This window comes from Mustela erminea, chromosome 16, assembly GCF_009829155.1.
Source record: "Mustela erminea isolate mMusErm1 chromosome 16, mMusErm1.Pri, whole genome shotgun sequence".
Lineage (NCBI taxonomy): Eukaryota > Metazoa > Chordata > Mammalia > Carnivora > Mustelidae > Mustela > Mustela erminea.
This window is the reverse complement of record NC_045629.1, coordinates 30,073,457-30,099,001: the sequence shown is the minus strand read 5'-3', so window position 1 is coordinate 30,099,001 and position 25,545 is coordinate 30,073,457. Positions and strand designations below refer to the sequence as shown.

Here is a 25,545-nt window from a genome sequence, read left to right as displayed (position 1 = left end):
TTTAAAATGTGTCACACTTCTACTTTTGATCCTAAACTTATCAAATCTTATACATATGGCAAAGCCAATAACCTTAATCACTGGTATCCATGTAAGAAGCCACACTACAATTCTAGGTTGTTTTAGGCATTTCTAGATCAATAATAAATGACAGAGAAGATTATAAAAATCTAAACAATGTTCCACACAAATTCAACTCACACAAAATCAAAAGACTGGCTTATGAGAAAAGCCTGTTTCTACTTATACAAAAATGTACTTAAAAACCAGATATTTGTTTCTTATTGTTGTCAATATAATTCAAGTATGAGAAATCAAATTCAATTTATTAAGAAATGCTTCTTGAATGCATTCTGTTGCTCTACTTTTTCATGTCTGTTTGGGGAAAGACAACAAAAAACCCGTTTTTTTTTTTTTGTTTTTCATAGCAACTGAACAGAAGTAAATCTTTGATATTTGATATTTTAACTACTGAAAATTATCAGCTAAAATGTCCATTTTGGTTGGTAATTAACCACTAAGAAAACACAAATCTCAAGGTATGACTGTATAAATTCGCTGACACAATTCAAATATGGTAATGTTTATTTAAAATCTTTGTGTTTCACCATACTTCTCAAATTCCCTAGGATTAAAGATAGTCATCTTTTACAATAAGAGAATATTTTTCCATTGAGGGAATTTTTTGCTTTTAAAAAAATGTGATAAAACTGGTTGACCCACAGGTTATCTAGAAGTTAACTAACAAACAAGAATTTTTCCAAGATAAATTTTTCTGCAGGGTGATTTCAATATATGCTAAATATTACAGATCACTGGTATGCATGAGTAAAGCTGGCCACAATAAAGATTATATACAAAAGGCTTTAAACAATCACGAGTTACTGAAATGGCTCTATTTCACTAATCTCAGAAGGATCTTCATTTCTTTCTATAGCTAACCAGATGTCTTAATTCCACCTTTACTCAGTCCTGAAGGATATGTAGTCATAGAAATAATGATTGCCATAGAATTCTCAATTATCCCACCAGTACCAGGACCATGGTTCTTTGATGTGCCAACAGGTTGACAAATGAAGGATTTAATTTGTTAATTCATTATTTGTTTCATTTATTCACCAAAAATTTATTGTGCGTCTATATGCCAGACATTATACTACATTTTATAGTTATATCTGTAAGCAAGGCAGACACACAGAGCTTTGCTACCAGAGCTTACAATCTAGCGAGGGAAAAAAACAACATAATAAATACCAAGTCAATACACTCAATAATTCTTAAAAGGAAAAGAAAAAAATGAACTCTGCCACTAAATAGATAGCCATGAACAGTTCTATTTAATATAGTAATATAGTAATGTTCCAGATAATATGGTAATATATCAGCCATAAGCAAACACCAAGCCTCTTCATAGCAGTTAGAAACATTCTTCTAACATATAAGGACTATATATAAAATGTACAATTGGGAATCTACAGAGTTATGTTTGACAGTTTAATACGATGTGAGACCACAAGAAATTTAAAATCTTTATGGCATTGTAAGCAGTGCATAATTTATAAAATTACTGTGCTCAAAGTCTTTGCTTTTTAGTAAAGACAAATTTTCTCCTAGGGATTATATAAATTTTGCTCAAATTATGTTAGGTCATGATGCTGCCAACATCTAACCAAAGTCACACAATGTTGTGAGTGAGACAAAAGAGATATGCACAAAGTCATACAGGTATTCATTGGCAAAGTAGGATCTTGAAGCCTAGATTTCTAATCCAAAGTTAGTGCTACTTTTCATTATACCAGCCAGCTTAACAAGCCCTATTAAGAATATAAGGGAGAGTGTGAGTACAACTTAATATGGCCATCTGACAAAATTACCAGTATGAGGGGAAAGGCACTAAAAAAGATCAGCTTTTAATTCATAATTCATAAATCAAACTATAACACAACATGGAAGGCAATTCTGTGATATGGTAAAAAGGATTTGTAAAAGTTAAAATACGTATTGCCATCTACACCTTAACTAAAAATGATGAGTTAACTCAGTAGAGAAACTAAAAAATAAAACAAAATCAGTTTTTTTTTTACCACCGAAAGATGAGAACATTTTACTTTTCAGCCATCTGTTCTACTGCTAACCTGTCTCTTTCTTAAGGATAACCTATGTTTTCTTTTTGGAAGCACAACAAAAAGAAAAACATTTAAACTAATTGAATCTTATTAGTTGATTTTTTTCTTTTTCTACAATGATAATTATATTAAACTCCTTTTAGATTTTGTACTTTCTGTGTAGTCCAAATTAGGAAACAAAAGACAGTTGCTCTCACTTGATAAATAACCCTATACATATTTCCTACACTAAAAAAAAGTGATAACCCATATCTGAAAATAATGAGCACTGTATTTCCTAAACCAACTTTAACAGTATCTGTGAAGTATATACTAAGCCTTCAGTCTAAAGATCACATGGTAACCCTTAAATTTTCTGATTTACCAAAATGGAAGAGAAAGGGAGTTTCTACTGAGATAAGAGGATTTCTAAAATCTCAAGTGTTACCAACCATTTTTCCCACATTAAAATAATTGTGGAAAGCTTAATAATGCTACTTTCTTAAAAGTCACATATATAAAACTGTAGAAAGATAAAAAGTATATTAAAAGTATTAAATAAGTGGAAAATAATCATCCACTGTTAATATTTCAGCATACTTTGTCTTTTTTGTCTACACACATTTTTATAGTTTCTATCTCAGTATACATAGGAGTTTGTGTCCTACATTCTTACCCTGTTATAGTAGAATTATATGTTTTATAGTTGCATAGTATCCCTGTATAGATTGTTATAATTTGCTATTCAAACAAAGGTAGAAATTTAGGTGGTTTTATTTTATTTTTTTTAACATTGTAATCAAACCATATGAAAAAAACCAATGTTTTGAGCCAAAGAGACTCCAATTTGTAACCTGCTTCTAACTCTTAATAGCTGTATGGTTTTGGGCAAATTGTTTTTGCTTCTCTGACCCTCATCCTATGGTGGTAGGGTGGTTTTAATAAAAAATATATGAAAAAATGTCTAACACAGTGCCTGATACATAATGTTTCATAAGTAATGGTTACACAAAAATCTTCTGTATTTCAAATGATTTCCTTAGACTAGATTTCCAGAAGTAAAATTATTCAAAAAGTACGAATGTTTTTTGAGCTCTGGATACATGCCACCAGATTTTTTCCAAAATGGTTATCCTAATAAACTTCAACAGTACTGTATGTGCCCCTGACCAGCAATATGTTAAAAGGGAAATGAACTTTTGAAAGAAAATCAAGGTTAATAAAAGTCAATTACCTAAATAAAGTGTATGTGTGTGTGTGTGTGTGTGTGTGTGTATCACTAATCAATTAAATTCAAATAGACTTACCCTACATGAGGGGCTGCTATCCCTTTATGGGAAGGAGATAAGGTCTGAAGTTTGTTTCCCAAAGAGCTGTTAACTGAAGACACTTTACCTGAAGGCACACCTTATAATAAAAAAGGTTATTGGTTTTAATGACATTCTGAAAAGGAAAAATCACATAAAACAGAGCACCTGACAAGGAAAACAATGCTTTAGTGGCAATAAATCTTTGCAGCAATAGATCCAAACAAGTTATGAACTAAGAAAAGGTTTTTTAAAAATTAAATTTCCAGAGAACATATAGCATGCTTCATTTCTAATTTTTATATTTATTTATCACAATTTACATATAAATAAAGGTATACATTAGTTAGTCAATATCTCCTTCAAGTCATTAATCATGTGTCTATTAGGACAATTGTCAAGTTCAGAGCAGTATATATAGAAATGAAGGGGAAATACTGCGGTCAAAGAAATCAAGAAAAGAACTTGGTCAACACTCTGAATAGGTAATGTATCAGAAACAACATCAAGAATAGACATTTAAGGTGGGAAAAAAAGGCTATAAAATATCCTAAGTAGAAAGTTTTTGAAAGTTACTTTATTTTTACCCAGAAAGAATTACATATCCTCCACATCTCTTTCTAATTATAAATCTATTTTAATAATCCCAAGCAGAACACTATCTTCATTTCTGTCTCTACAAACAAACAAAAAACAATAATAACAATAAAAAAACCCACGTTATTAATGGAGCTCATTACCTACAACAGTTTTGCTAGTGCCACTTGGTTGTGGTAACCGTGAAGATCCTGATGGTACAGTTCCAGGAGAATTTGACTTTTTAAGTGCAGGCGGCTTATACTAAAGTAATGAAAATAAAATATTTTACAACATTACTTTTTGAATACAGGTTGTAAACTGCATTTCAAAACCTCACATACCCTTAAATGAGCAATTTTCCTTATTAGCTACTGAATAACAGAAATTGAGAAAGGATAGATTAAAATATATCACCTCAGAGAGAGGTTTCCCAAAATATGCTCCATCTCAAAACTAGTGTACTGAAAGTTTGACTCAGATATTCCACTGCTAAAATAAACTAAGAGCAGCTTTGCCCCGTCCATAGGGAAAAAAAAAAAAAAAAGGTCAAATGGGAAAAATTTCTTCAATGTTAAGATTTTAAACGCCAAACAAATATTAATAGAAAAACTTACAAACACCCAATGATGCTCACTTAGCAATGCAGCTTTAAAGGTCCAAATTTTTACATGTTCCTGGGTATGGTTTTAGGTTTCATTTATATAATTCAGTCATATTTCCTACTGACAATAATTCATAAGATTACAAATAAGTCTGCAAGTTTTACAAGAGCTGCCTTATGGATCTCCTGAACACGAAGGGAAAGAATTCTGGCTTCACTGTTCTCACCAGATCATATTAAATGAATAGAACATGCGTTGAGGAAAAATAGGCTATTTTTTTCCTCTACTTTCTAGAAAGAAGCATTATCAATTTTATTTTACTATCTCTTACCTGAGTTAAATTTTGCTGTTACTGAGTATTAAAGTGTCTTATTGGTTACCTGCTCCAATATAAAAAACTGAATTTGCCTAAAGGTATACCCCAACTAACAAACAGAAAAGGAATTAAGACTCATGCCACTTTAGTTCTTGCCCTATGCTTCAACTAGAAAGTGATGACTGTACATGAGATTTAGCCCAATACCATAGTTGGACTCCTTAGGACTTTATGTGAAAAGCTGGTTTTAAACACAATATTCAAAAATCAAATCATATTTTATAACCAATAATCAGTATAAAATTTTAGATGCACTACAACTAAAAACTGCTAGCTAAACACAAATTTTAAAGTCAAATATTACAACCTTCAAAATTTAGTATGTGCCCTTATAAGGAAAATAAATCTTGATAAAAAAGCTTCTCTCTCTCTTTCTCTCTCTCTCTCTCTCTCACACACACACACACACACACAACCCATGCACATTTCGCACTATTGCACCAGAAGCGGAAATTTCTTAAGCACTTGGCAACCTTCAATATCTGTCAAATGGACACATGACTGGGATCCTTTGGAGATAAGCCATATTAAGTCACTGTTTCTTTGAAAACCTAAGGGGTGTTTCTGGTTTAAAAAGGCAACTGGCAACTGATAAATCACTGAACTCTACTACTGAAACTAATAACACACTATATGTTAACTAATTAATTTTAAATAAAATAAAAACAAATAAATTTTTTAAAAGGGTTTGGAAAAGAGGGCATCTGGGGGCCGCTGAATCAGTTGAGTGACTCAGACTCCTGGTTTTAGCTCAGGTCATGAACTTGGGAATGTGAGATGACCAGGGTCGGGCTCCAGGCTGAGCAGAGAGTATGCTTGGGGATTTTCTCCCTCTGCCCCTGCCCCACTCACACATCTGTGAGCTCTCTCTCTCTCTCTCTAAAAGGAATAAATCTTTAAATTTAATTAATTTAAATTTAATTAACATCAGTTAATACCAGTGTCTCCCACTAAAATACCAATGAAGATATTAAGAAAGATTTTAAAACTAAGAATAATATGGAAAACAAGCCCTGCCGAAGACCCCTTAAAATATCACAGGCATGTCTACTAAAAACAGGCTTAACTGAATTAAGAAATAGGATAGGTGAGCCACTCATACTGTGCTAACTACCAAAAAAAGAGAAAAATGATTAATATAAACAAAGGGTGCTGGTATAGTATATTATATATGCAGAGGTCAAACCTTTAGGCTTTCAGGATGACTTCAGTAATCAACAATTTTATATAAATTAAATCCATTTTAGTGATTAGAAAAACAAAACCACTATACTTTTATACAGTTATATTCAATCCATATTTCTTTCATTAAATATGTATTTTTTAGATGTTTATTATTTCATGTGCTTTTATACAGATCACAAATCTAATAAATTTTCTTAGTCAAATATTTATGTTTATAAAGACTTGATCTTGAAATTAGAAAGAGCTAAAAGAACAAGGAGGGCATTCATTTTCGATAAAATAGTAAAAGGGCATTATTTGGACTGACCTTTCAACTAAAAAGTAAAAATGCTCTGAAAAGTATAAAAAAAACCATTTTATACAATATGAATGTCAGATAAGAAGAAAAAAATAAACCATTAGGCCAACAACAGTTAAGATTATAACAACAGACTGGCCATCACATGGATTTGCTATATAAATCTACATTACTAGGTGGCCAGGCAAATTAAGCCAAAATTTAAAGTGCTTCCAGATTGGTAGTACTCTTAGATAACCTGGAAGAAACAAAAAGGGTCTTCACGTGAACAATTCTCATGAATAATTTTTGAGGCCAACAAGCACCAAATGATCAGTAATTATGTACATAATGATATAAGAAACCATGATTGAGGGAAAAGAAACAAGAACATATCTGCAAAGATCACGTGATACTACAATTATCAGCTACAGAGTATAAAACAATTATGCTTACTATAGTTAAAGAAATAAAAGACAACTCTGGAAATATTAACAGGGAATTAGAAACTATAAAAGGTAAAATAGGAAATTAGAAAACCAGCCAACTTCAAGAAATTAAAAAATGCAATAATTGACTACAAACTCGGTGGAGGTGAAATAGCTGCTTAACTCTCTTACAGACAATAAAAAAGGATCTTAAAAAAAAAAGATTTTAAGAGACTGGAAACCATCCAAAAGCAGTTCTGGAAAACTGGTAAGTATGTATTCTGGGTTCAACTGTAAGAAAGGGAAAGGAGCAAGGAAGGGGAAGGGAGAGGCAAGAAAAGAAAAGGAAAAAGAAAGAGAAAAACATGACCTATACGTGGCAAAACATAGTCAACGCTATAACCTAGGTGGGCACAGGTATATTAGATTTAGCAGTTAAGACCCTCAAAATAGTTAGGATATACATGTTCGAAAGGTAAAGGGATACACACACAAGAATTAAAGAAAAATATAATAACAGTAAATAACCACATAGAAAATCTCAACAGAGAAAAAAAGGCAAAATACAGGCCTGTTTTTTTTTTTTTTTCAGATAACCAAAACCACAAAATTCCTTGTCAACAGATCTGTATTCTTAGAAGGCTAAAGCTTCTTCTGATTGAAGGCAAATGACAAAATATGGCGACTGAGATTTACAAGAAGAAATGAAGATATCTGAAAATGGTAATATGGGAGTATATAACATGAAAGTAAAATGCAAAATGTGTGTGAGGAGGAGACAGAGGCAGAAGAAAAAAAAAGTACACGTGGATGTGCATAAACATATAAATGTGCATATGCATGTAAATTATTATATATTTATTTTCTAATTTCTTTAAAAGACAGATGACTTTTGGGGTGCCTGGGTGGCTCAGTGGGTTAAAGCCTCTGCCTTTGGCTCAGGTCATGATCCCAAAGTCTTGGCATCAAGCCCCACATCGGGCTCTCTGCTCAGCAGGGAGCCTGCTTCCCTTCCTCTCTCTCTGTCTGACTCTCTTCCTACTTATAATCTCTGTCAAATAAATAAATAAAATCTTAAAAAAAAAAGAACGGATGAGAGAGAGATCACAAGTAGGCAGAAAGAGGAGGAAGCAGGCTCACTGCTGAGCAGAGAGCCCGATGCGGGGCTCGATCCAGGACCCTGAGATCATGACCTGAGCTGAAGGCAGAGACTTAACCCACTGAGCCACCCAAGTGCCCCAGAACGGATGACTTTTAAAGGTGTAAGTATAACACATATAGCAACACACAGGAATACTGATGGGTTTATAGAGATACATATATATAACAGTAACACTAAGATCGGTGAGAGGTATGTGGAAATAGCCACAGATGGGGTAAGTTAAAAAATGTATTGTGTTATTCCTAGAGTAACCATTTTAAAAAATCTGATGACTGAAAACCAAGAGCAAATAAAATATCTTTTATTAAGACAAAAGAAGCAAGGAAAAAGTATCAGAGGAATAACAAAAAAGAGACAAAAATAGAAAATAGCAACACAGCAGAATTAACCACAAACATAACAATATTATATTGAGTGTAAATGCCTAAACACTCCAACCAACAGTTTGAGGTTGTCAGATTGGATTTTAAAAAAGATGAACTAATTACAGGCTGTCTACAGGAGATGCAAAAACACAAATTTAAGTGAAAGAATTAGAAAGAAATGTAGCATAATTAAGCTGAAATGGTTATTCATTATCAGATGAAACACATTTCAACAACAAAAATTCAAGTTAAAAAACTGAAAGGAAATTAGCATGATCAAACAAAACAGTAATACACTATCAGATGACACATACTTCAACACAAAGAATGCTACCATAGACAAAAAGGCACACTCCATATGATATAAAGTTCAATAGATAGGAAAGATACAATAAATTATAAATATAAATACAATTAATAAGAGAAATTAAAAATACTTAAATGAAAAGCTGGTGAAATTAATGATCTTGAAAAAGTCACAATCATAGTAGAAGACTGCAGGAACATTCACCAAAAAAGACCACATGCTAGGCAATAAAACAAATCTCAAAAATGAAATCTTACCAAGAATGTTCTCACACCATAAGAGAATGAGGCAAAAAAAAAAATAAAATAAATTACAGCAATAAACATCTAGAGGAGCACCAAATATCTGGAAGTAAATGACTCACATTTGAACAAACTATGAGTGAAAGAAGAAATCACACCTATAGGCATTATTTCGCTGAATGCTACTGATAACTGTTGAGGTAGGTACATATTGACCCCATTTTATAGATGTGAATGTGAAGGAGACCAATTTACCAGGATCAGAGGTGTATTTTAGAACATGGAGGGAACTAAGTCAGTTGGGAAGGATGAAGGTATGGATTATGGAGGGTGGGGAAGATCAGGTGGAGATCTCCAGTTAAAAAATAAAAATGAAACAAAACAAATAACAAAAAATACAAAAATAAAAACAACCGACAATAATAACAAAAAAATGAAGGCACAATCACAAATTAGAAAATATTTTCAACTGTCTATTTTCAAGTGAAGAGAAACTGGAGGAGAAAATAACTACAAATCTATCATGATGTCAGGATTTATAAAGCCATAGTAAATAAAAGGATAATCGTGGTCTGAAGACTATATAAAAAAGCAAAGACTGATTTATATGTAAAATCAGAATAGCGACTATTTTATGGGGTGAGGGTCTAAGAGGGAGAGAACATTACAATTCTGGGAGAGAAATGGTATAGTAGAGGTTTTGTGAGATTAATAATACTCTATTTCTTAACCTTCTTGTGGTTACGCATGTATGTATATTGTTTTTTTGTTTAATTTTATTTATTTATTTGACAGAGAGAGACACAGCAAGAGAGGGAACACAACAAGAGTGGGAGAGGGAGAAGCAGGCTTCCTGCTGAGCAAAGAGCCCGCTGCAGGGCTCAATTCCGGAACCCTGGGATCATGAACTGAGCTGAAGGCAGATGCTTAAAGACTGAGCCACCCAGGCACCCGTTTTTTTTTTTTTTTTTTTCTACATGTATAATTTACAATAAAATAACTGAGGAAAATAATGAGGAAAACACCAGAATAAAAGTGTTGTAAAAAATAAGAGGGGAGTTCTACTTCCAATAATATTAACCAAAATTAAATATGGATCCTCTCAAGAAGGCTCCAGTTGTAATGAAGTCTTTTAGTCCAATACTTGATTCATAAGTAATAAGTAAAATGGATTTGATTATTTATTGCCTGCTAGATTTATAGTACTAAAAAAACTGTAAATGAAAGTTTTCTGAAAAATGAAGTTTGCTGAAAAGTATTACATTATCAGGGCACCTGGGTGGCAACAGTCAGTTAAATGTCTGACTCTTGGTTTTGGATCAGGTCATGATCTCAGGGTTCTGAAATGGGAGCCCTGCGTTGGATTCCTCAGTCAGGAGGGAATCTGCTTATGAGTCTCTCTCCTTCTCCTTCTGCCCCTCCCACTCATGTTCTCTTTTCTCTCTAAAATAAATAATCTTTTTTAAAAAGTATGACATTATCAATGTTTTTATAAAATAAATAAATCTCAAAAAAGAGTATGACATTATCAAAGTTTCTGTGTCACAATATGCTTAATGAAAAACAACAGTACTGGGGTGCCTGGGTGGCTCAGTGGGTTAAACCTCTTCCTTTGGCTCAGGTCATGATCTCAGAGTCCTGGGATCAAGCCCCATGTCAGGCTCTCTGCTCAGCAGGGAGCCTGCTTCCTCCTCTCTCTCTGCCTGCCTCTCTGCCTACTTGTGGTCTCTGTCTGTCAAATAAATAAATAAAATCTTTAAAAATTTGAAAAAAAAAAAAAAGAAAAGAAAAACAACAGTACTGTAAAAATTTCATATAACAAAATCCATATACGGTTTATAGCTCTCCATCTCATTTGCTTTTCACAAAGATCATACAGACTACTTTACAGATGAAGAAATAAAGTCTATCATACATGAAATGTTACTTGCCTAAAGCTCAGAAGTAACAGTTGGACTTGAGCCCAGGATTTCATTCCCTTGGGTGTATGGTCACACGTAGCATGGAAACTTTCAGTACATACATGATTTTCAAATGTGGATTTTTATTGCCACTTTTTCACTTTCCAAACCCTCTGATTTCCTCTGAATCGGCTTCACTTACTTTTTAACTAGTTGTCTTACCCTTTCCTAATACCTTTTCAACCTGCATTATTTTCAAGACTCCATTAACTCAAGTCCATTCAATTATTTGTTCTCTATTAAACATTCAAATTTCTTACTCAGTCCCTGAACAGTAATATTAAACTTTAAGCAGGTAAGAAAACTGTAGCTAAATGTTCTGTAAAGCACAAGCAAAAAGCTGTGAATCTGAAAGAGTCATTTTTCTCCTTTATTTGTAGAAATAATTGAGCATTTCACCTGTGTCCGAGAAGTCGCCTTTCCTTTGGTATCAGTAGAAAATTTGCCTTTATTACTAATACGTGCTGCCTGTTCTTTACAGAAATTAATATGTCTATCAGCTGCATTTTCATTAAATCTCCTCTGGCAATATGGACACTGAATATAATCTAAAACAAAAAAAAGAAACACATTAATAAAGTAATTCTTGAAGGGAAACATAAAGAATTATAAATTTTAACGAAGAGTAATTCAAGATGTCTGACAAAGTATTATATTTGATAAGCAAAACTTGTCATTTACTTAAAACCCCCCAACCTGACTACTAAACTCAGTAAAGACATTTAAGAAAAAAATTTACTAGTATATGATAAATTCTAATCTTCTGCCAGCCTAGGATCAAATTTGAGGGGGGAAAGAAAACTCCAAAAGATAAAAATCCTTAGTACAAAAGAATGAATACGTAGAAGAAAAACAGGATTTCTTCTTTGCCTTCATAATATACCATATGTTTTCACCATATCTACATATTTTATACTAGAGATGAAGTTAAGCAGTAATAACATAATATATTAAAAATAAATTTTAAAATTTGGGCTGATCTGTTAAAATATTTTAATTAATAGTTTAATCAGCTTTATACAGCTGTATTTTCTCTTAGATGAAAGAAGAAATAAAAATACACTTCATTAACTAAGATATTTACTATCTGGTCCTTTATAGAAATAGCTTGTCAACCTTTCCACTACAATAACACGTTAAAAATGATCATATGTAGATTTTCTAAATGACTTTTTTTAAATTTATTACTGAAGTATAGCTGACATACAATGCTACATTAGTTTCAGGTGTACAACATGTTCATTTGCCAATTCTATATGATATTCAATCCACACCACCCATCTGTCACCATACAAAGTATATTATTGACTATAGTCCATATGCTTTGCTTTTCATCTCCCTGACTTATTTGGTAAGAACTTCCCTTTACTAAGAAATAAATCTCAATCAAGAGTACTAACACCATTTTAATGCAGCTAACTTCGTACATTTAAATAACTACCTCTTTAAACTATTCTACTAGTCTATGTCAAATTCTATTGTGGATATTTTGAATGTTCCAGTATCTCAGTATCTCATACTGGATTTCCAGCATCTTGCCTTGCTTCTGGTAACAAATAAGCTACTTTTGTCCATCTAATGAAGAAACTATATTAACACATGAATTTAAAGCATAATTTAGGTAAATCAAGCTATATGGTGGTCTCCTCACATGAACACATACCTTAGAAACAATGATTTCTTTTCTTCCCAGATGAGAAGATACCAAAGAACTAGGCAACATACAATCTGAATCTTAACCAAACGACTACATTTCGAATGACAGTGAGCTTCTTCAAATATTTCCTGGGATATACTACAATAATTTTTCAAATGACATTATAACATTTCATGTTTAAATAGTACTGAGATAAAAAGATAAAGTATTTCTATGTTCAACATCAGTGTGTCTTTATAAGCCTAAATGCCTGCACTAGCATCATTATTTTATAATTAAACTTTAAAAGATTATGGTTCATCAGGTTCCATTATTATAAATTAATTTTATCAACAACTTAAAATTAATAATTCTATCAATATTTTCCCTCCATATGAAGATTTCCATCAACAATACTCTACATACCAGGATCGTAAGAAGGTGGAGGAGGAGGAGGAAGTTTTCCACCCTCTTTAAGTGCCTGATCAAGGCCTTTAGCTGCTCTTATGGTGGCAATGAATTCTTCATGTTTTCTTCTCCAATTAGATGGTTTCTTTGGTGGTTCAGGCTACAAACAAATAAAGAAAAGCCCATTTCAAAACATTTTAAAAATAATTAATTGAAATAGGGTGCCTTGGTGGCTGTTGGTAAGCATCAGCCTTTGGCTCAGGTCACGATCCCAAGGTTTTGGCTCCCTGCTCAGCAGATAGCTTGCTTCTCCCTTTCCCTCTCCCTCGTGCTTGTGCTCTATCTCAAATAAATAAAAAGAATCTTTTTAAAAAATTAATTGAAATAAAACTTGAGGAAATGCTATATTGTTTTAAATGTTCTCTTATTAGGAGGTCCTTAAATTACTTTCCTTAAAATTTGTGATTTTAAAAAGAAACTTCATGTAATTTTATTATATGCAATTTTTAAAATGCATTTATAATTGTGATAAACACTGCTAAATTAACTTCTGTATGTGTTGCATCCACTTAGGCTCCCACTAACAGTGTAATTTCCCTATTTTACTACATTTTCTCCAACAGAGTATGTTAAACTTCTGGTTTTTTTAACTGACTGGAGAGGTAAAGAATAGTTTTCTCTGTTGGTTTTAACTGGCTTTTCTCTTATAAGAAGTGTGTTGAGCATCTTTTTATAAAAAATCAAGAATAATTGCATTGCCTTTTTTGTGCACTGTTTACATGCCTGGTCAACTTACCTGTTGATTACTGGTCTTAATTTTAGCAATTTTTAGTTAACTCTTTATAGATTAGCCTCAGCCCTCCCCTACAATATGGCTGTCTTAAGGATCTCCTGATATGAGGAATTAATTTTTAAAATATAGTTTAATTTACTTGTTTTTTTTATGGGTCTCCAGATTTATAGTCACTATTAGCAAGTCACTATTTATTCAATGTGTAAAGTTGGAACAAGGGGAATTTTCCCATGTTTTCCTCCTAGAATTTTCATGACTTCATTGTAAAATTTTAAATCTTTTATTCATTCAGAATTTATCGTGAGTTATATTGTGACATATAGATTCAACTTTATTTTTTGGTTTTAACATGGCTATGTAGCTGTCTCAGCATCCTTTATTGACTTTGCTCCCCACTGAACTATTAACACTTTTATCATATTCTCTTTTATATTTGGGCCTATTTCTGAACTTTCTCTTCTGTTCCAGTGTTCTGACTATGCTTGTGTTAGTACCAGTGTTTTAAATACTGAGAGTTTATAATAATATTTTCATATCTGATAGGATAACCCTACTTCATTCTGCTTTCGCAATCTTTTCTGATTATTCTTGTATGTACATTTTTCCATATAAACCTCAGAATCAGCTTGTCTAATTTTTTAAACTGTATTTTAACTGGAAAACTTAAACATTACATTCATAAACAACTTAAGAAACTTAATATCTTTATTTTGTTGAATCTACCTATCCAAAAACATTATATAATATTTGCATTTGAAGAAGTATTTGTGCTTTTTTTAAGTAGTCTATGTGAAAGTCTTAAACCTTTAAAAGGTTTATCCCTATACATTTTTTATTTTGTGTTGTTCTTTTATAGAGTCTTTTCTACTTTTTTATGTTTCAAGGGTTTGTTGAAATATGAAACCTAGTAATTTCTGTATATTAGCATTATATCTCATTATTTCACAGGCTTCTCTTATTGTTTGTAATATTTTAGCAGCTGATTCTCTTGGGTTTTCCAGGTATATCATCTCCTAATAATGATGCATTTACCTCCTCTTTTCTAATCCCTATGCATCTAATATCTAACTATATCAGTTATAGCAATTACTATATTGCTTGGAGCTTAATCTTGTTCCTGTCTTTAATGGCTATCTCTAAGCATCTTTCTACTATGCATAATGCTGGCTCCTGTGCTATCATACATTTATTTTGTCACATTATTCAAATACCCAACTATCCTTATTAGGTCTTTATTTTTTAAATCAAGAATATACATTGAATCAGCAAAGTCAAATGATGATTTTTAAAAAAATACTAATGAGGCAGGACTAATAAGGGAAAAAAGGAAATCACAAAATATCAAGGGATGGAAAATAGTACATGATATAGATCTTACAAACATAAGGAAAAAAGAAGACACCAAAATGGACCTTTGTGCTAATAAATCTGACAACATTAAGTGGACAAGATCCTTGACAAACACCACAAAACAGATACTAAAAGAAACAAAATCCTAACAGTCTCACATTTATTTTTTGTGTGTGTGTGAATCTATTATTTAAAAACCTAAAGAAAATTGGCCCAGATGCCTTTAGAATTGAATTCTTGTAGACATTTAAGGAAGAAATAGCATCAATCTTTTAAAAACTCTTTCAACATAAACCAAGAAAACAACCCTTTTTTTAAGGATTTTATTCATTTATTTGAGAGATAGAGCACTGCAGAGAGAGCAGCAGAGGGAGAGGATGAAGCAGGCTCACCGCTGAGCTGGGAGCCTGATGCAGGGCTCCATCCCACCACACCAGGATTATGACCTGAGCGGAAGGCAGGTGCTTAACTGCCTAAGCCACCCAGGCACCCTGAGAACAACTTTCTAACTAGTCTGTTGAGAGCAATAAACGTTTGATAAAAAGAAAAATTACAAATATACCTCTCTCACAAATACAGATACAAAATCTTAACTAAATACAAGCAAACTCAGTTATTGAATGTGACTGATTCTTTAAAGTTAATTTTTATGGTGAAAGGTGTGATCACAACATTCATCTACTCTGTAAGTATAACTCACCTACTGATAAGTTTTGCAGCTCTCATCTACCTTTCTTCTCACAGCATCCTATGTCAGTGCTAAATTAATGCTTTTTATTACTCATCATTGAATGAATTAGGTTTTCTTGTTACAGCTATTTACAAGAGGTTCTAGGGAGGAAAGGTGCACAGTTTGCTTCCAAGGTACACAAACCTACAGCCAGCTATCTTCTCCGTTATACCAGATATGGATGCAAATAAGGTCTCTCTGATCACACAGCCATACCTCTCATGCTTCTCTAAAACAACTTGGGTCCAGGAAGGCTCCTGTTGCCAACCATGCTTCCCTCAGTAACCATATTAATCACTTAAACTAACAAAACAAAACAAAACAAAAAGACCTAGCCCTTTAGATAGGCTCCTTATGTTCAGAAAGTGTATTTTTTTTTCGTTAGTGATTTTTTTGAGAGCTTCTGCCATTGGGCCCCCTTAAACTCTCTGTGCCTTATGTCCCTACTTCCCTACTTCCTCGCTCCTGGTTTTTGTCCAATTTCAGCCAAGCTCATTCCAATTCCTGGCTACCCAAGTTCCGATACCCCAATTCCTGCTTTGGCTGCAGCAAAAAAGGGGTCTATACTTCCTGTTTAGACCCCTCACAGTTAAGGAGTCACATTTAAGACAAGGAGACCCTTCATCTTTAAGGTGACAGGTTCCCATTCCGGGCCATGGGTCCTTTAGCCACTTTCTACACTTCTATGGGCAGGTTCTTCTGGAAGACCAGAAGCTTTGGGCAGCCCTTAATATATTTTGTACTCTGTGGATTACGCCTACCTTTAGTTATTCCCAAAATGGAATTTATATCTGCTTTACTCCACTCTGCTTGTGATTTTATAGGATTTCTTTGATACAGAAAAAGACAGAACTGCACTATGATGTTAAAATCTTCAAAAGGAGCGCCTGGGTGGCTCAGTCGGTTAAGCATCTGCCTTTGGCTGGGGTCATGATCCCTAGTGTCCTGGGATGGAGCCCTGTGTAAGGCTCCCTACTCAGTGGGGAGTCTGCTTTTCCTTCTCCCTCCGCTCCTACCCCGGCAGTGCGCAAGCGCACTCACTCTCTCTCTCTCTCTCTCTCTCATTCACTCTCTTTCTCTCCAATAAATAAATAAAATCTTTTCACTCTCTTTCTCTCCAATAAATAAATAAAATCTAAAAATAAAAATAAAAATAAAAATAGTGTTTGGGACACCTGGGTGTCTCAGTTGGTTAAGCATCTGGCTTTGGCTCAGGTTATGATCCCAGGATCCTGGGATCAAGTCCCTCATCAGGCTCCTTGCTCAATGGGGAGCTTGCTTCTCCCTCTGCTTGCCCCATCCCCCCACTCATGCTCTCTCCCTAACAAATAAATAAATAAAATCTTGAAAAAAATCTTCGAATACACAGCATTTCAAACTTTAAGGCGCCTATGACTTGCCCAAGGATTTTGTTAAAATGCAGATTCTTAACTCAGTATTTCTGGGTGGGACCTGAGATTCTGCATTTATAACAAGTTCTCAAATAGTGCTGGTATTATTGCTCTATGAACCACATTTTTAAGTACCAAGAAATTATACTACTTCATGTAAAGCCATGGTTTTTACTTTGTTTTTAATCTGAAGGTTAATTTTTTTCACTATTAGAACCCTTCTCCCTTAGTCGGTTAAGTGTCCAAGTCTTGATTTCAGCCCAGGTCATGATCTCAGGGTTGTGGGATTGAGCAATTCCAACCCCCCACCCCACTGCCTGCCTCAGGGTCTACACTCAGCACAGAGACTGTTTGAGTTTCTCTCTCCCTCTCCCTCTGCCCCTACTCACTCTCGCACACACTCTCTCTCTAATAAGTAAATACATAAATAAATAAATCATTTTTTTAAAAAATAGGATAACTGGAACGCCTGGGTGGCTCAGTTCGTTAAGCGGCTGCCTTCGGCTCAGGTCAGGATCCCAGTGTCCTGGGATCGAGTCCCACATCGGGCTCCTTGTTCCGTAGGAAGCCTGCTTCTCCCTCTGCCACTCTGTCTGCCTGTGCTCACTCTCTCTGTCGCTCTCTCTCTCTGACAAATAAATAAATAAAATCTTAAAAAAAAAATAGGATAACTAATATTTACTGAGAGATCACTATGGATAAATTCAGTAAGAACCCTACAAGACAGATACTAGCATTACTATCACCATTTTACAGATAAAGAGATGCACAGATAAAGTAACTTCCCAACACAGCATGGTAAGTAATAGAGCAAGGGTTAAATCCAGGCAGTGTGACTCTTGAGCCAGCTTTCATTTTCACACCCAGTATATTACACTGTCTAAAAATTTCAACACTTTACCTCTAAGCCAATTAAAGCCAATATAATCATATATCCAGCAGATATACTAAGAAAAATATCAAATAATGGTTTATGTACATTATTCAAATTTCACCTTCACTTATACATAGACTGAAAAAAAAGATGAACATTCAACTTTTCTATTATCAAATAATTTTATTAGTAAGATTAGTTGCCCCACAGGGAAATGTTCTCCTGTAGCACTGGGAGAGGTTATTATCAATGAAGAAGGGTTTATTTCAAAAATCTATTCAATGAGGTACTCAAATTTTGACTTTTCATTGAACTAACTCTTTAAAACTATGCTGAACAAAGTATGTATGTGCTTTATTGTTGGCAATATAACATATCACAGGTAGAATTAAAGAGATATTATTAAAGGAGATTCATTGCTTTCAAAGAAAATAAACTGACAACAGCTATACATGGACAGTTGAGTAACTGATCAAACTTCCCCAGAAAGCGTAAGATCACAATTACGGACAATTAATCGAGATAATAAATATCTATAATGCCAAGGTATCTGTAAATTATGACTTTGCTTTTGTATATAGAGACTATACTTGATAAGAGGCTTAAACTAGAGTGCTTAAATAGGCTGCAATAATTAACAATGACTTAAAAAGAACATGTGAGGAATTTTTAATTATTTCCAGCCTATAGCTAAGCAACTGGAGATCTGATGCTACAAAAACCTCACTGTAATAGATCTGGAGATAGTAGTTTGGTTTCCCCTTAGCAGAAGTTTAAAATAAACAAGTTTCCGATCATTTTTAAACTGAAAACACAAAGCAGAATTCATACTATCCAAAAAGCTATATAATTACCCTAGGTTTAAGAGGCTTTACTGTTGGAATATCAGTTCCTTCAGCTCTTTGTCTGCTTGAATCAAAAGTCTTCCGCTTCTTAGTGGCGGTTTTCTGGCAAATGGGTCCATGTTTTTTCTATTAAGATAAAGAAATACAATGCATCATTTTCTTTTCTATAGAAAGGAAATCTATAAACTTCAAATTGTAATTTGAGACCAATTTCAAAACTAGAAGATGAAATAATATATAAATACGATATTTTGCTTTAACTAAAACCATTAAAAAGTATATATAATGCATGCTCTAAGTTATTTCTCAAGAAAATATGAATACTATATACAACAAGAAAGTATAGATAAATAGTCTTCCAAAATTTTATTGAGAGTTATTGACTATTCCAGTTTCCACACTGCTAAGAATAAGGAAAATAATGTAACAAAGCCAAAGTTATTTAAGTGGGGAAAAAAAGTTATCTTCATTATTAAATACATGAAAATAGATACTGGAAAAAGAATGTAAACAGAGACTGCATTAGTGTGAGGATTACAAAAATTAAAACAATAGTAGTAACCTGGGTTACTAAAGTTCTTAATACAACAGTAGCATGTTACCATATTACATTCACATATTACAAGGAACAAGTTTATCTTTCTTTACCCATGATTTTTGAGCTATCTAGCATTCCACTTCTATAAGTTTTTAAAATATGGCTGCCAACTCATTCATTCAATCATTCATGTATTCATTTTAAGGACATTACAATGATTGCTCTTATAAATGACATTCAGTTAACCTACTGGATAAATAATCATTTTTCCTCTTCCAAATAAAATATGTTAATTGAAGTGCACTATATGCACTTTTTTTCTTTTGTATTTTGATAAACACTGAACAAGCTAGAACTGTTAAACTTTATCTGAGAAAAGAGGAAACCTCCAAACTGGTTCGTTTGATATCATGCAACCTCTTAAATTTTCAATATATACTTAGAAATTAATACATACTTGTTTTTAGTTTTCATTTTAACAAGCAAGTACTATAATTATAGCTATTAGAATAAAAATCTCTTAAATATGAAAAAAATAAAAGTGTGGCTAGCAAGCAATTTTCTGATAGATGCCTGTTCTTACATTGAGTTGTGTCAAAAGTATGTAGTACTTATTTCCAAATATGATGTGTTATATAAGCTGTAGTTGTATAGTGATTACATTATTTAATTAAATATTAAATAAGGGCAAACGAAGGCATTTTCTTTCCTATGTAAACTGAGCTGAATGCTTTGAAAATGGTTTGAAAAACTGCGAGATGATACAAAAACAACAAAATCATTGAGTTAAGTGTGGGCAAGACATTTTTAAAGAACAAAGGAAAAAAGCTGTCATTATTTAAAAAGAGTCGATATTCCAACAGATATTTTGGATCATTAAATCCTTGTTTTACTTTAAAGAAACAAACTGGAAATAGTAACACGCATTCTGGATTGTGGCAGAACTTTAATCAGCAGATGCATATTCAAAGAAAAGTCTTTATTCTGCATCAAAATATTAACAAATGTATTTTTATATTTAAGGTAAAAATAAAATACTTTAGGTACATAGGTATTTTTTCATTATTCTCTAGTTGGTTATTTAACATTAAAATCAATTAAAAGTACTCCTATTTGTGTTACTAATAAAAGTAGCTAAAGAATGTATAATATAAAAAATAATAAAAATTTTAAAAGAATGCATAATATAGGTATATAATTTAGGTACACTTTTAATTGAAAACAACTTTTCTTCAAATATTTCAAATATACATAAGAATTAAGAGCATAGTGTCATGAACTCCCACTTACTCATCAACAATTATCAGCAATTTAGCAATCTTGTCATCTATCCCAGCTCTTTTTCCTAAGGTACTTTAAAGCAGATCCCAGACACATATCATTCTTTATCTTTAAATACATAATTACGCACTTCTGAGTTTTTGTTCTGTTTTTGTTAATATTCCCACACAGAAACACTTTAACAGAGTAGTTCTGAAGACCAAACTATGAAGGAGAGACCTCTCTTGAAGAAAGACATAGGTGGAACTGATAGACTTGAACAAAGAACACTGACTAGTGTCTCTTTAAATTATTCCACAGAGGTTCTTCCCAAGATAGTTGTCCTAAATTATCGAGTAATTACAGATCTATCATAATCCAAAGGAAAAAGGTACTCACTAATGCCACTGGAAAGAACGTTCTTCCACAAATCTTGCAAGGTAACAATTCTCCTACTTGGACACTTCCATTTTCTAAAAGAGAAAAGAATTTAATCAAGAAATTCTTTGTTCAAATTGTGAAACTTCCAAATTTTAATGTCCTCATATATAAGCTGTCAGTTCTTATGGAAAATGTCTTGTTTCATTTTGGAATAATTAATATTATTAAAAGAGGCACAAGACTTAGAGTTATCAGTGGTCAAAAAGGACATGCCAAATACTGACGTCATGATTTAAGTATCACCAAACTGATATTGTTGGAAATATCTTGTTTTCTTTAATTTTAAACAAACCAATTTGTTACATTCTCTGAATTTATAGCCTGTCTCTACTGTAAATTACCAAACTTTAAACATTGTTTACCTTGAGGTTAATATTATATATTATTAATCTTCAAAGGATTAAGATATAACATTGGTGATCAGTGAGATGGCTTCCTGAGATGATCTAAGGATTCTAAGATAAAAAGAATCTTGTTCTGGGACACCTGGGTAGCTCAGTCCATTGGGCATCTGCCTTTGGCTGAGGTCATGATCCTGATCCTGGGATCAAGTCTCACATCAGGCTCCTTGCTCAGTGGGGAGCCTGGTTCTCCTTCTCCTACTCTGCCTGCAGCTCCCCCTGCTTTGCTCCCTCTCTCTCTCTCACAAATAAATAAAATCTTAAATAATAGTAATAATAATTGGTCTGTGTAACAGCAGACAATAGGAACTATAATGCCTTAAAGAACCCCTAGTTACTATGCTTACCTTTATTATATAAATTGTTCATTATTTTATACATATAATATTATATAAGAATTCAATGGACCAGCAAACTGAGATATTCCATCCTATGGCACAATTCATCAAATAACTGGCAAGTAGCTGAAACTTTTACTCAATCAAAACTTACTGCATCTATCACACATTTTCATATAACAGATTTTGTTACTAAATTTATTTAAAAGAAACAACTACATTCTTTGGAATTCTACATAGCTGAGTCTATTTGTCATTTTACTGTCTAGCCAATTATCAAAACTAAATTTATTTCCATACCTGTGATTTTCTAAAAATGGTACTTGAATCTGTATCTTAACTATATTTATTTAATAATTAAATATATTAACAATATATCATTAATATATAACATAAAATAATAATTGAATATAATTCATAATTAGATACATTTAAATATATTTCTTAAATATATTTTCTGCTGAATATTTTACTGTTAAAATTCCTTTATCACATGAAAGACAAATAGCCACTTTGTTTTAGAAGTAACCTAAAGAAACTCATGAGAAAAGTACAATTATGACTTCATGTAATTTGTTCCAAAGCATTTAGTAAGTTCAAGAAAACTAACAGAAGAATCAAAATAGACATGGGTGGGAATATAATCAAACCATAACAGAAAAACTGTTTTGTTCTCTCATTCTCTCAATACTCCACTGCCCTATTTTAATGGTAGATAGTGACTATCATCTCAAATGGAGGCAATGTCTCTACGGTGGCAGTAAAGCTGTGGGCACTACAAAAGCAAAGATTTGCCTTAATTGTTCCTCTCTAATACCAGAGGTTAGGTTATCTAGGGAGAACAGGGACTTAATTTCACTATGTATCTGTAACATACACTAAGAATGTCTTCATAATGATGCTCAAAGTGATGCCACATGATACGTAATCTATTGTTTACTTATAATTTTCATATAACCTTTTAAATTCTAAGCAATGATTTAAAAATTCATCAATACAAAATGTTAGAGTATCACTTATTTTACCTGCTTTAAAGTATACTTCAGTTAAATAAATAACAAAGAAAAATTTTACAAAAATGTTGAAGTCATTACTTCATTCAAAATAAATAAAGATATAAATTTTTAATTTCCTCCCTCTTATATTAGCTAGTCATACAGCATAGCCCTATAATTCACAAAGTATAACATGCACATGTATGTTAGTGTGAACACCCTCTTCTACCAACACGTCATAAGCAGCTTAGGTTCTGAGTCACAAAGCTACATTTTGTTGTAATGGTATTCATTAAAAGACATGACAGCTTAGCAAAAAAGGCACTGAAATTTGTCTCATAAGTCCCAGAACTATAACTCCCTGGGGAAGATATTTAACCTCACTAAGGTTCAGCCTCCTCTTGTATAAAATTTGGAAGGAAGTTAGGTTGAATGACATACATGGCCCCCTTCTATCTAATACACCATAACAAATATACTATATGTATTTAATAAAACCTACCTTAAGACCACATTAGCAAGAAAGGTACATGGATGATAACATACCCTCTTACTGGCATTAAATTAAACAAAAATTTGGTCAGATATAAGGATGACTAAACCAGCTGACCAACTGCAGATGGAGGAATGAATGCTTCAGGTAGCATGCAGAATGCTGAGAAAATCAATTCCACTTGTCTATATATGGAACTGAGAATCTGCAAGGAACTATAGCAAAGAACAAGATGTTTCTCTCCTTGTTGGAAAAGTCTTCACTACATGAATTAGAAGAAAAATGTATGACTAATCATATAAATAGCCTCAGTTTAACATTTGTTTAATGAGAATTTTATCTGCTCTGTCTACCTTAAAATTTAAGGGGTCATCTGAGATGTTATACATGAAAATGCTTTACAACCAATAAAATAAGAAAATACTCTTCTCCAGCACTTGAAGGCAAACACTAATCTCTCTTGTGTGGCAAAAGCAAGCAAACTGTGAGGCTTATAAAAACATAGTAGAGATGATATGCAGAGGGGTGACTATTGTAGCAGAGAGCAAGCACTGTCAAAAGAAGCACTCAAATTAATGGATAAAACCAAGTAACTAAAGTACCTTAATATTCTAAAACTCTCCATAACTTTTCTTTATAAAATTTATCTCACACACAGTGTTGATTCTGTTATTCATTACTGTATTTGGCAACTTCAAAACCTGCACCATAAGGCTTGAAATGGTATCTTTATATAATACTATGATATATATTACATATATATAGATGTGAAATAATATGCTGTTATCTAAATAGTTATGACATTCTAAAATGTATCTATTTAAGAAATAGGAAAGAACATTTTCAAAAGAAATGAAATCTTGGAAATTAAGAACACTTCTGGCTTCTGTGTAGCATGTCTCTTTCTTCACCATGGGTCACTGCTCATCTGAATCCAACCTTTAAAACAAACCTTCGTTTTGAAGCATACAGCATCTGTTATACAGTCTTCTTCCAACAATCCTTTTCAAAATCTAATTATTTTCAGGTCAACAATCCCTAATAATCTCAAAAGACTTTCCTCTTTGAGTTCATCCTAGATTTCAACAGTTAAACATTCACACTTAACCTGCTCAACACAGAGCCTTCACAGTTAAACATTCACACTTAACCTACTCAACACAGAGCCTTCAGTCTACTCCTCTTTAGTCCACCACTCCAGTTCAACAAAAATAACAACTGTTAAAATAGTTTAGTAATGGTCCACTTCTGGACTCTTAAAATACCCAAGCACCTTCTCTGGCCATGTACTCCTACCTTCTACCTCTCTTTAAATCACTTTCTTGATCTCAGAATGATTTGCATCTTCTCGATAACCCATTCCTCATTGCACTTTTCTTCCTACTCAGTCTGAACCTGACTAGTCATTTCTACTTTCACCAATCACCCTCAAATCCTTTGATCCATGGTCACATGTTTGGCAAATGCTAGATTAAAGGAATGGGTTTTCTTAGGGCAGAACTTCCTCAGTATTAAAAAAGGGATTTAGTATATTATTATTTTCCTAACAGAAATCTTGACCCCAGGAGATATTTAGGACCAATGTCCTGAGTAGCACATCTTTTGAAACACTGGCTTACATTTACTAACTCCTCTTTACCTCCTCCCTTTCTCTTCTACCTAAACTGCAGGAAAACTTTATCAGGCCCAAACACTACATTAAAATAGATCAATTTGTTGATTCCCCCAAGTATTTGTTGAGCACCTAGCATGAGACAGGAACTGTTCTTTTTTTTTTTTTAAGATTTAATTTATTTATTTGACAGATTGAAGAGAGCACAAGCAAAAGGAATGGCAGGCAGAGGGAGAAGGAGAAGGAGACTCCCTGCTTAGCAGGGAGTCTAATGTGGGGCTCAATCCCAGGACTCTGGGATCATGACCTGAGCTAAAGGCAGCAGCTTAACCAACTGAGCCACCCAGGTGCCCTGAGACAGGAACTGTTCGATGAGGTAAGCAAACAGTGATGATCTTACAGAGCTTCTACTCTTCTAACATGGAAAAAATAAAAACAAATACATAAAATATCAGGTAGTGATAAGCACAATGCAGAAAAATAGAGCAGAGTAAGAAGAGAGAAGACAGTCATAGTGTTATATGTAAGTGTATTTGGAAAGTGG

General features: G+C 33.1%; 1 protein-coding gene across 2 annotated transcripts in view; it reads right to left on the bottom strand.

Moving 5' to 3' along the window:
• ZC2HC1A (zinc finger C2HC-type containing 1A) overlaps positions 1–25,545 on the bottom strand; it is a 47,411-nt gene that overhangs the window by 17,964 nt on the left and 3,902 nt on the right. For both annotated transcript variants that reach the window (XM_032315583.1, XM_032315582.1), the window contains exons 2-7: positions 21,121–21,194; positions 18,933–19,049; positions 12,959–13,100; positions 11,296–11,444; positions 4,153–4,252; positions 3,413–3,512 (exon numbers count right to left, since the gene is read on the bottom strand). In XM_032315583.1, coding sequence (XP_032171474.1) covers positions 3,413–3,512; positions 4,153–4,252; positions 11,296–11,444; positions 12,959–13,100; positions 18,933–19,049; positions 21,121–21,194 — 682 coding nt within the window. The remainder of the gene's footprint in view (positions 1–3,412; positions 3,513–4,152; positions 4,253–11,295; positions 11,445–12,958; positions 13,101–18,932; positions 19,050–21,120; positions 21,195–25,545) is intronic.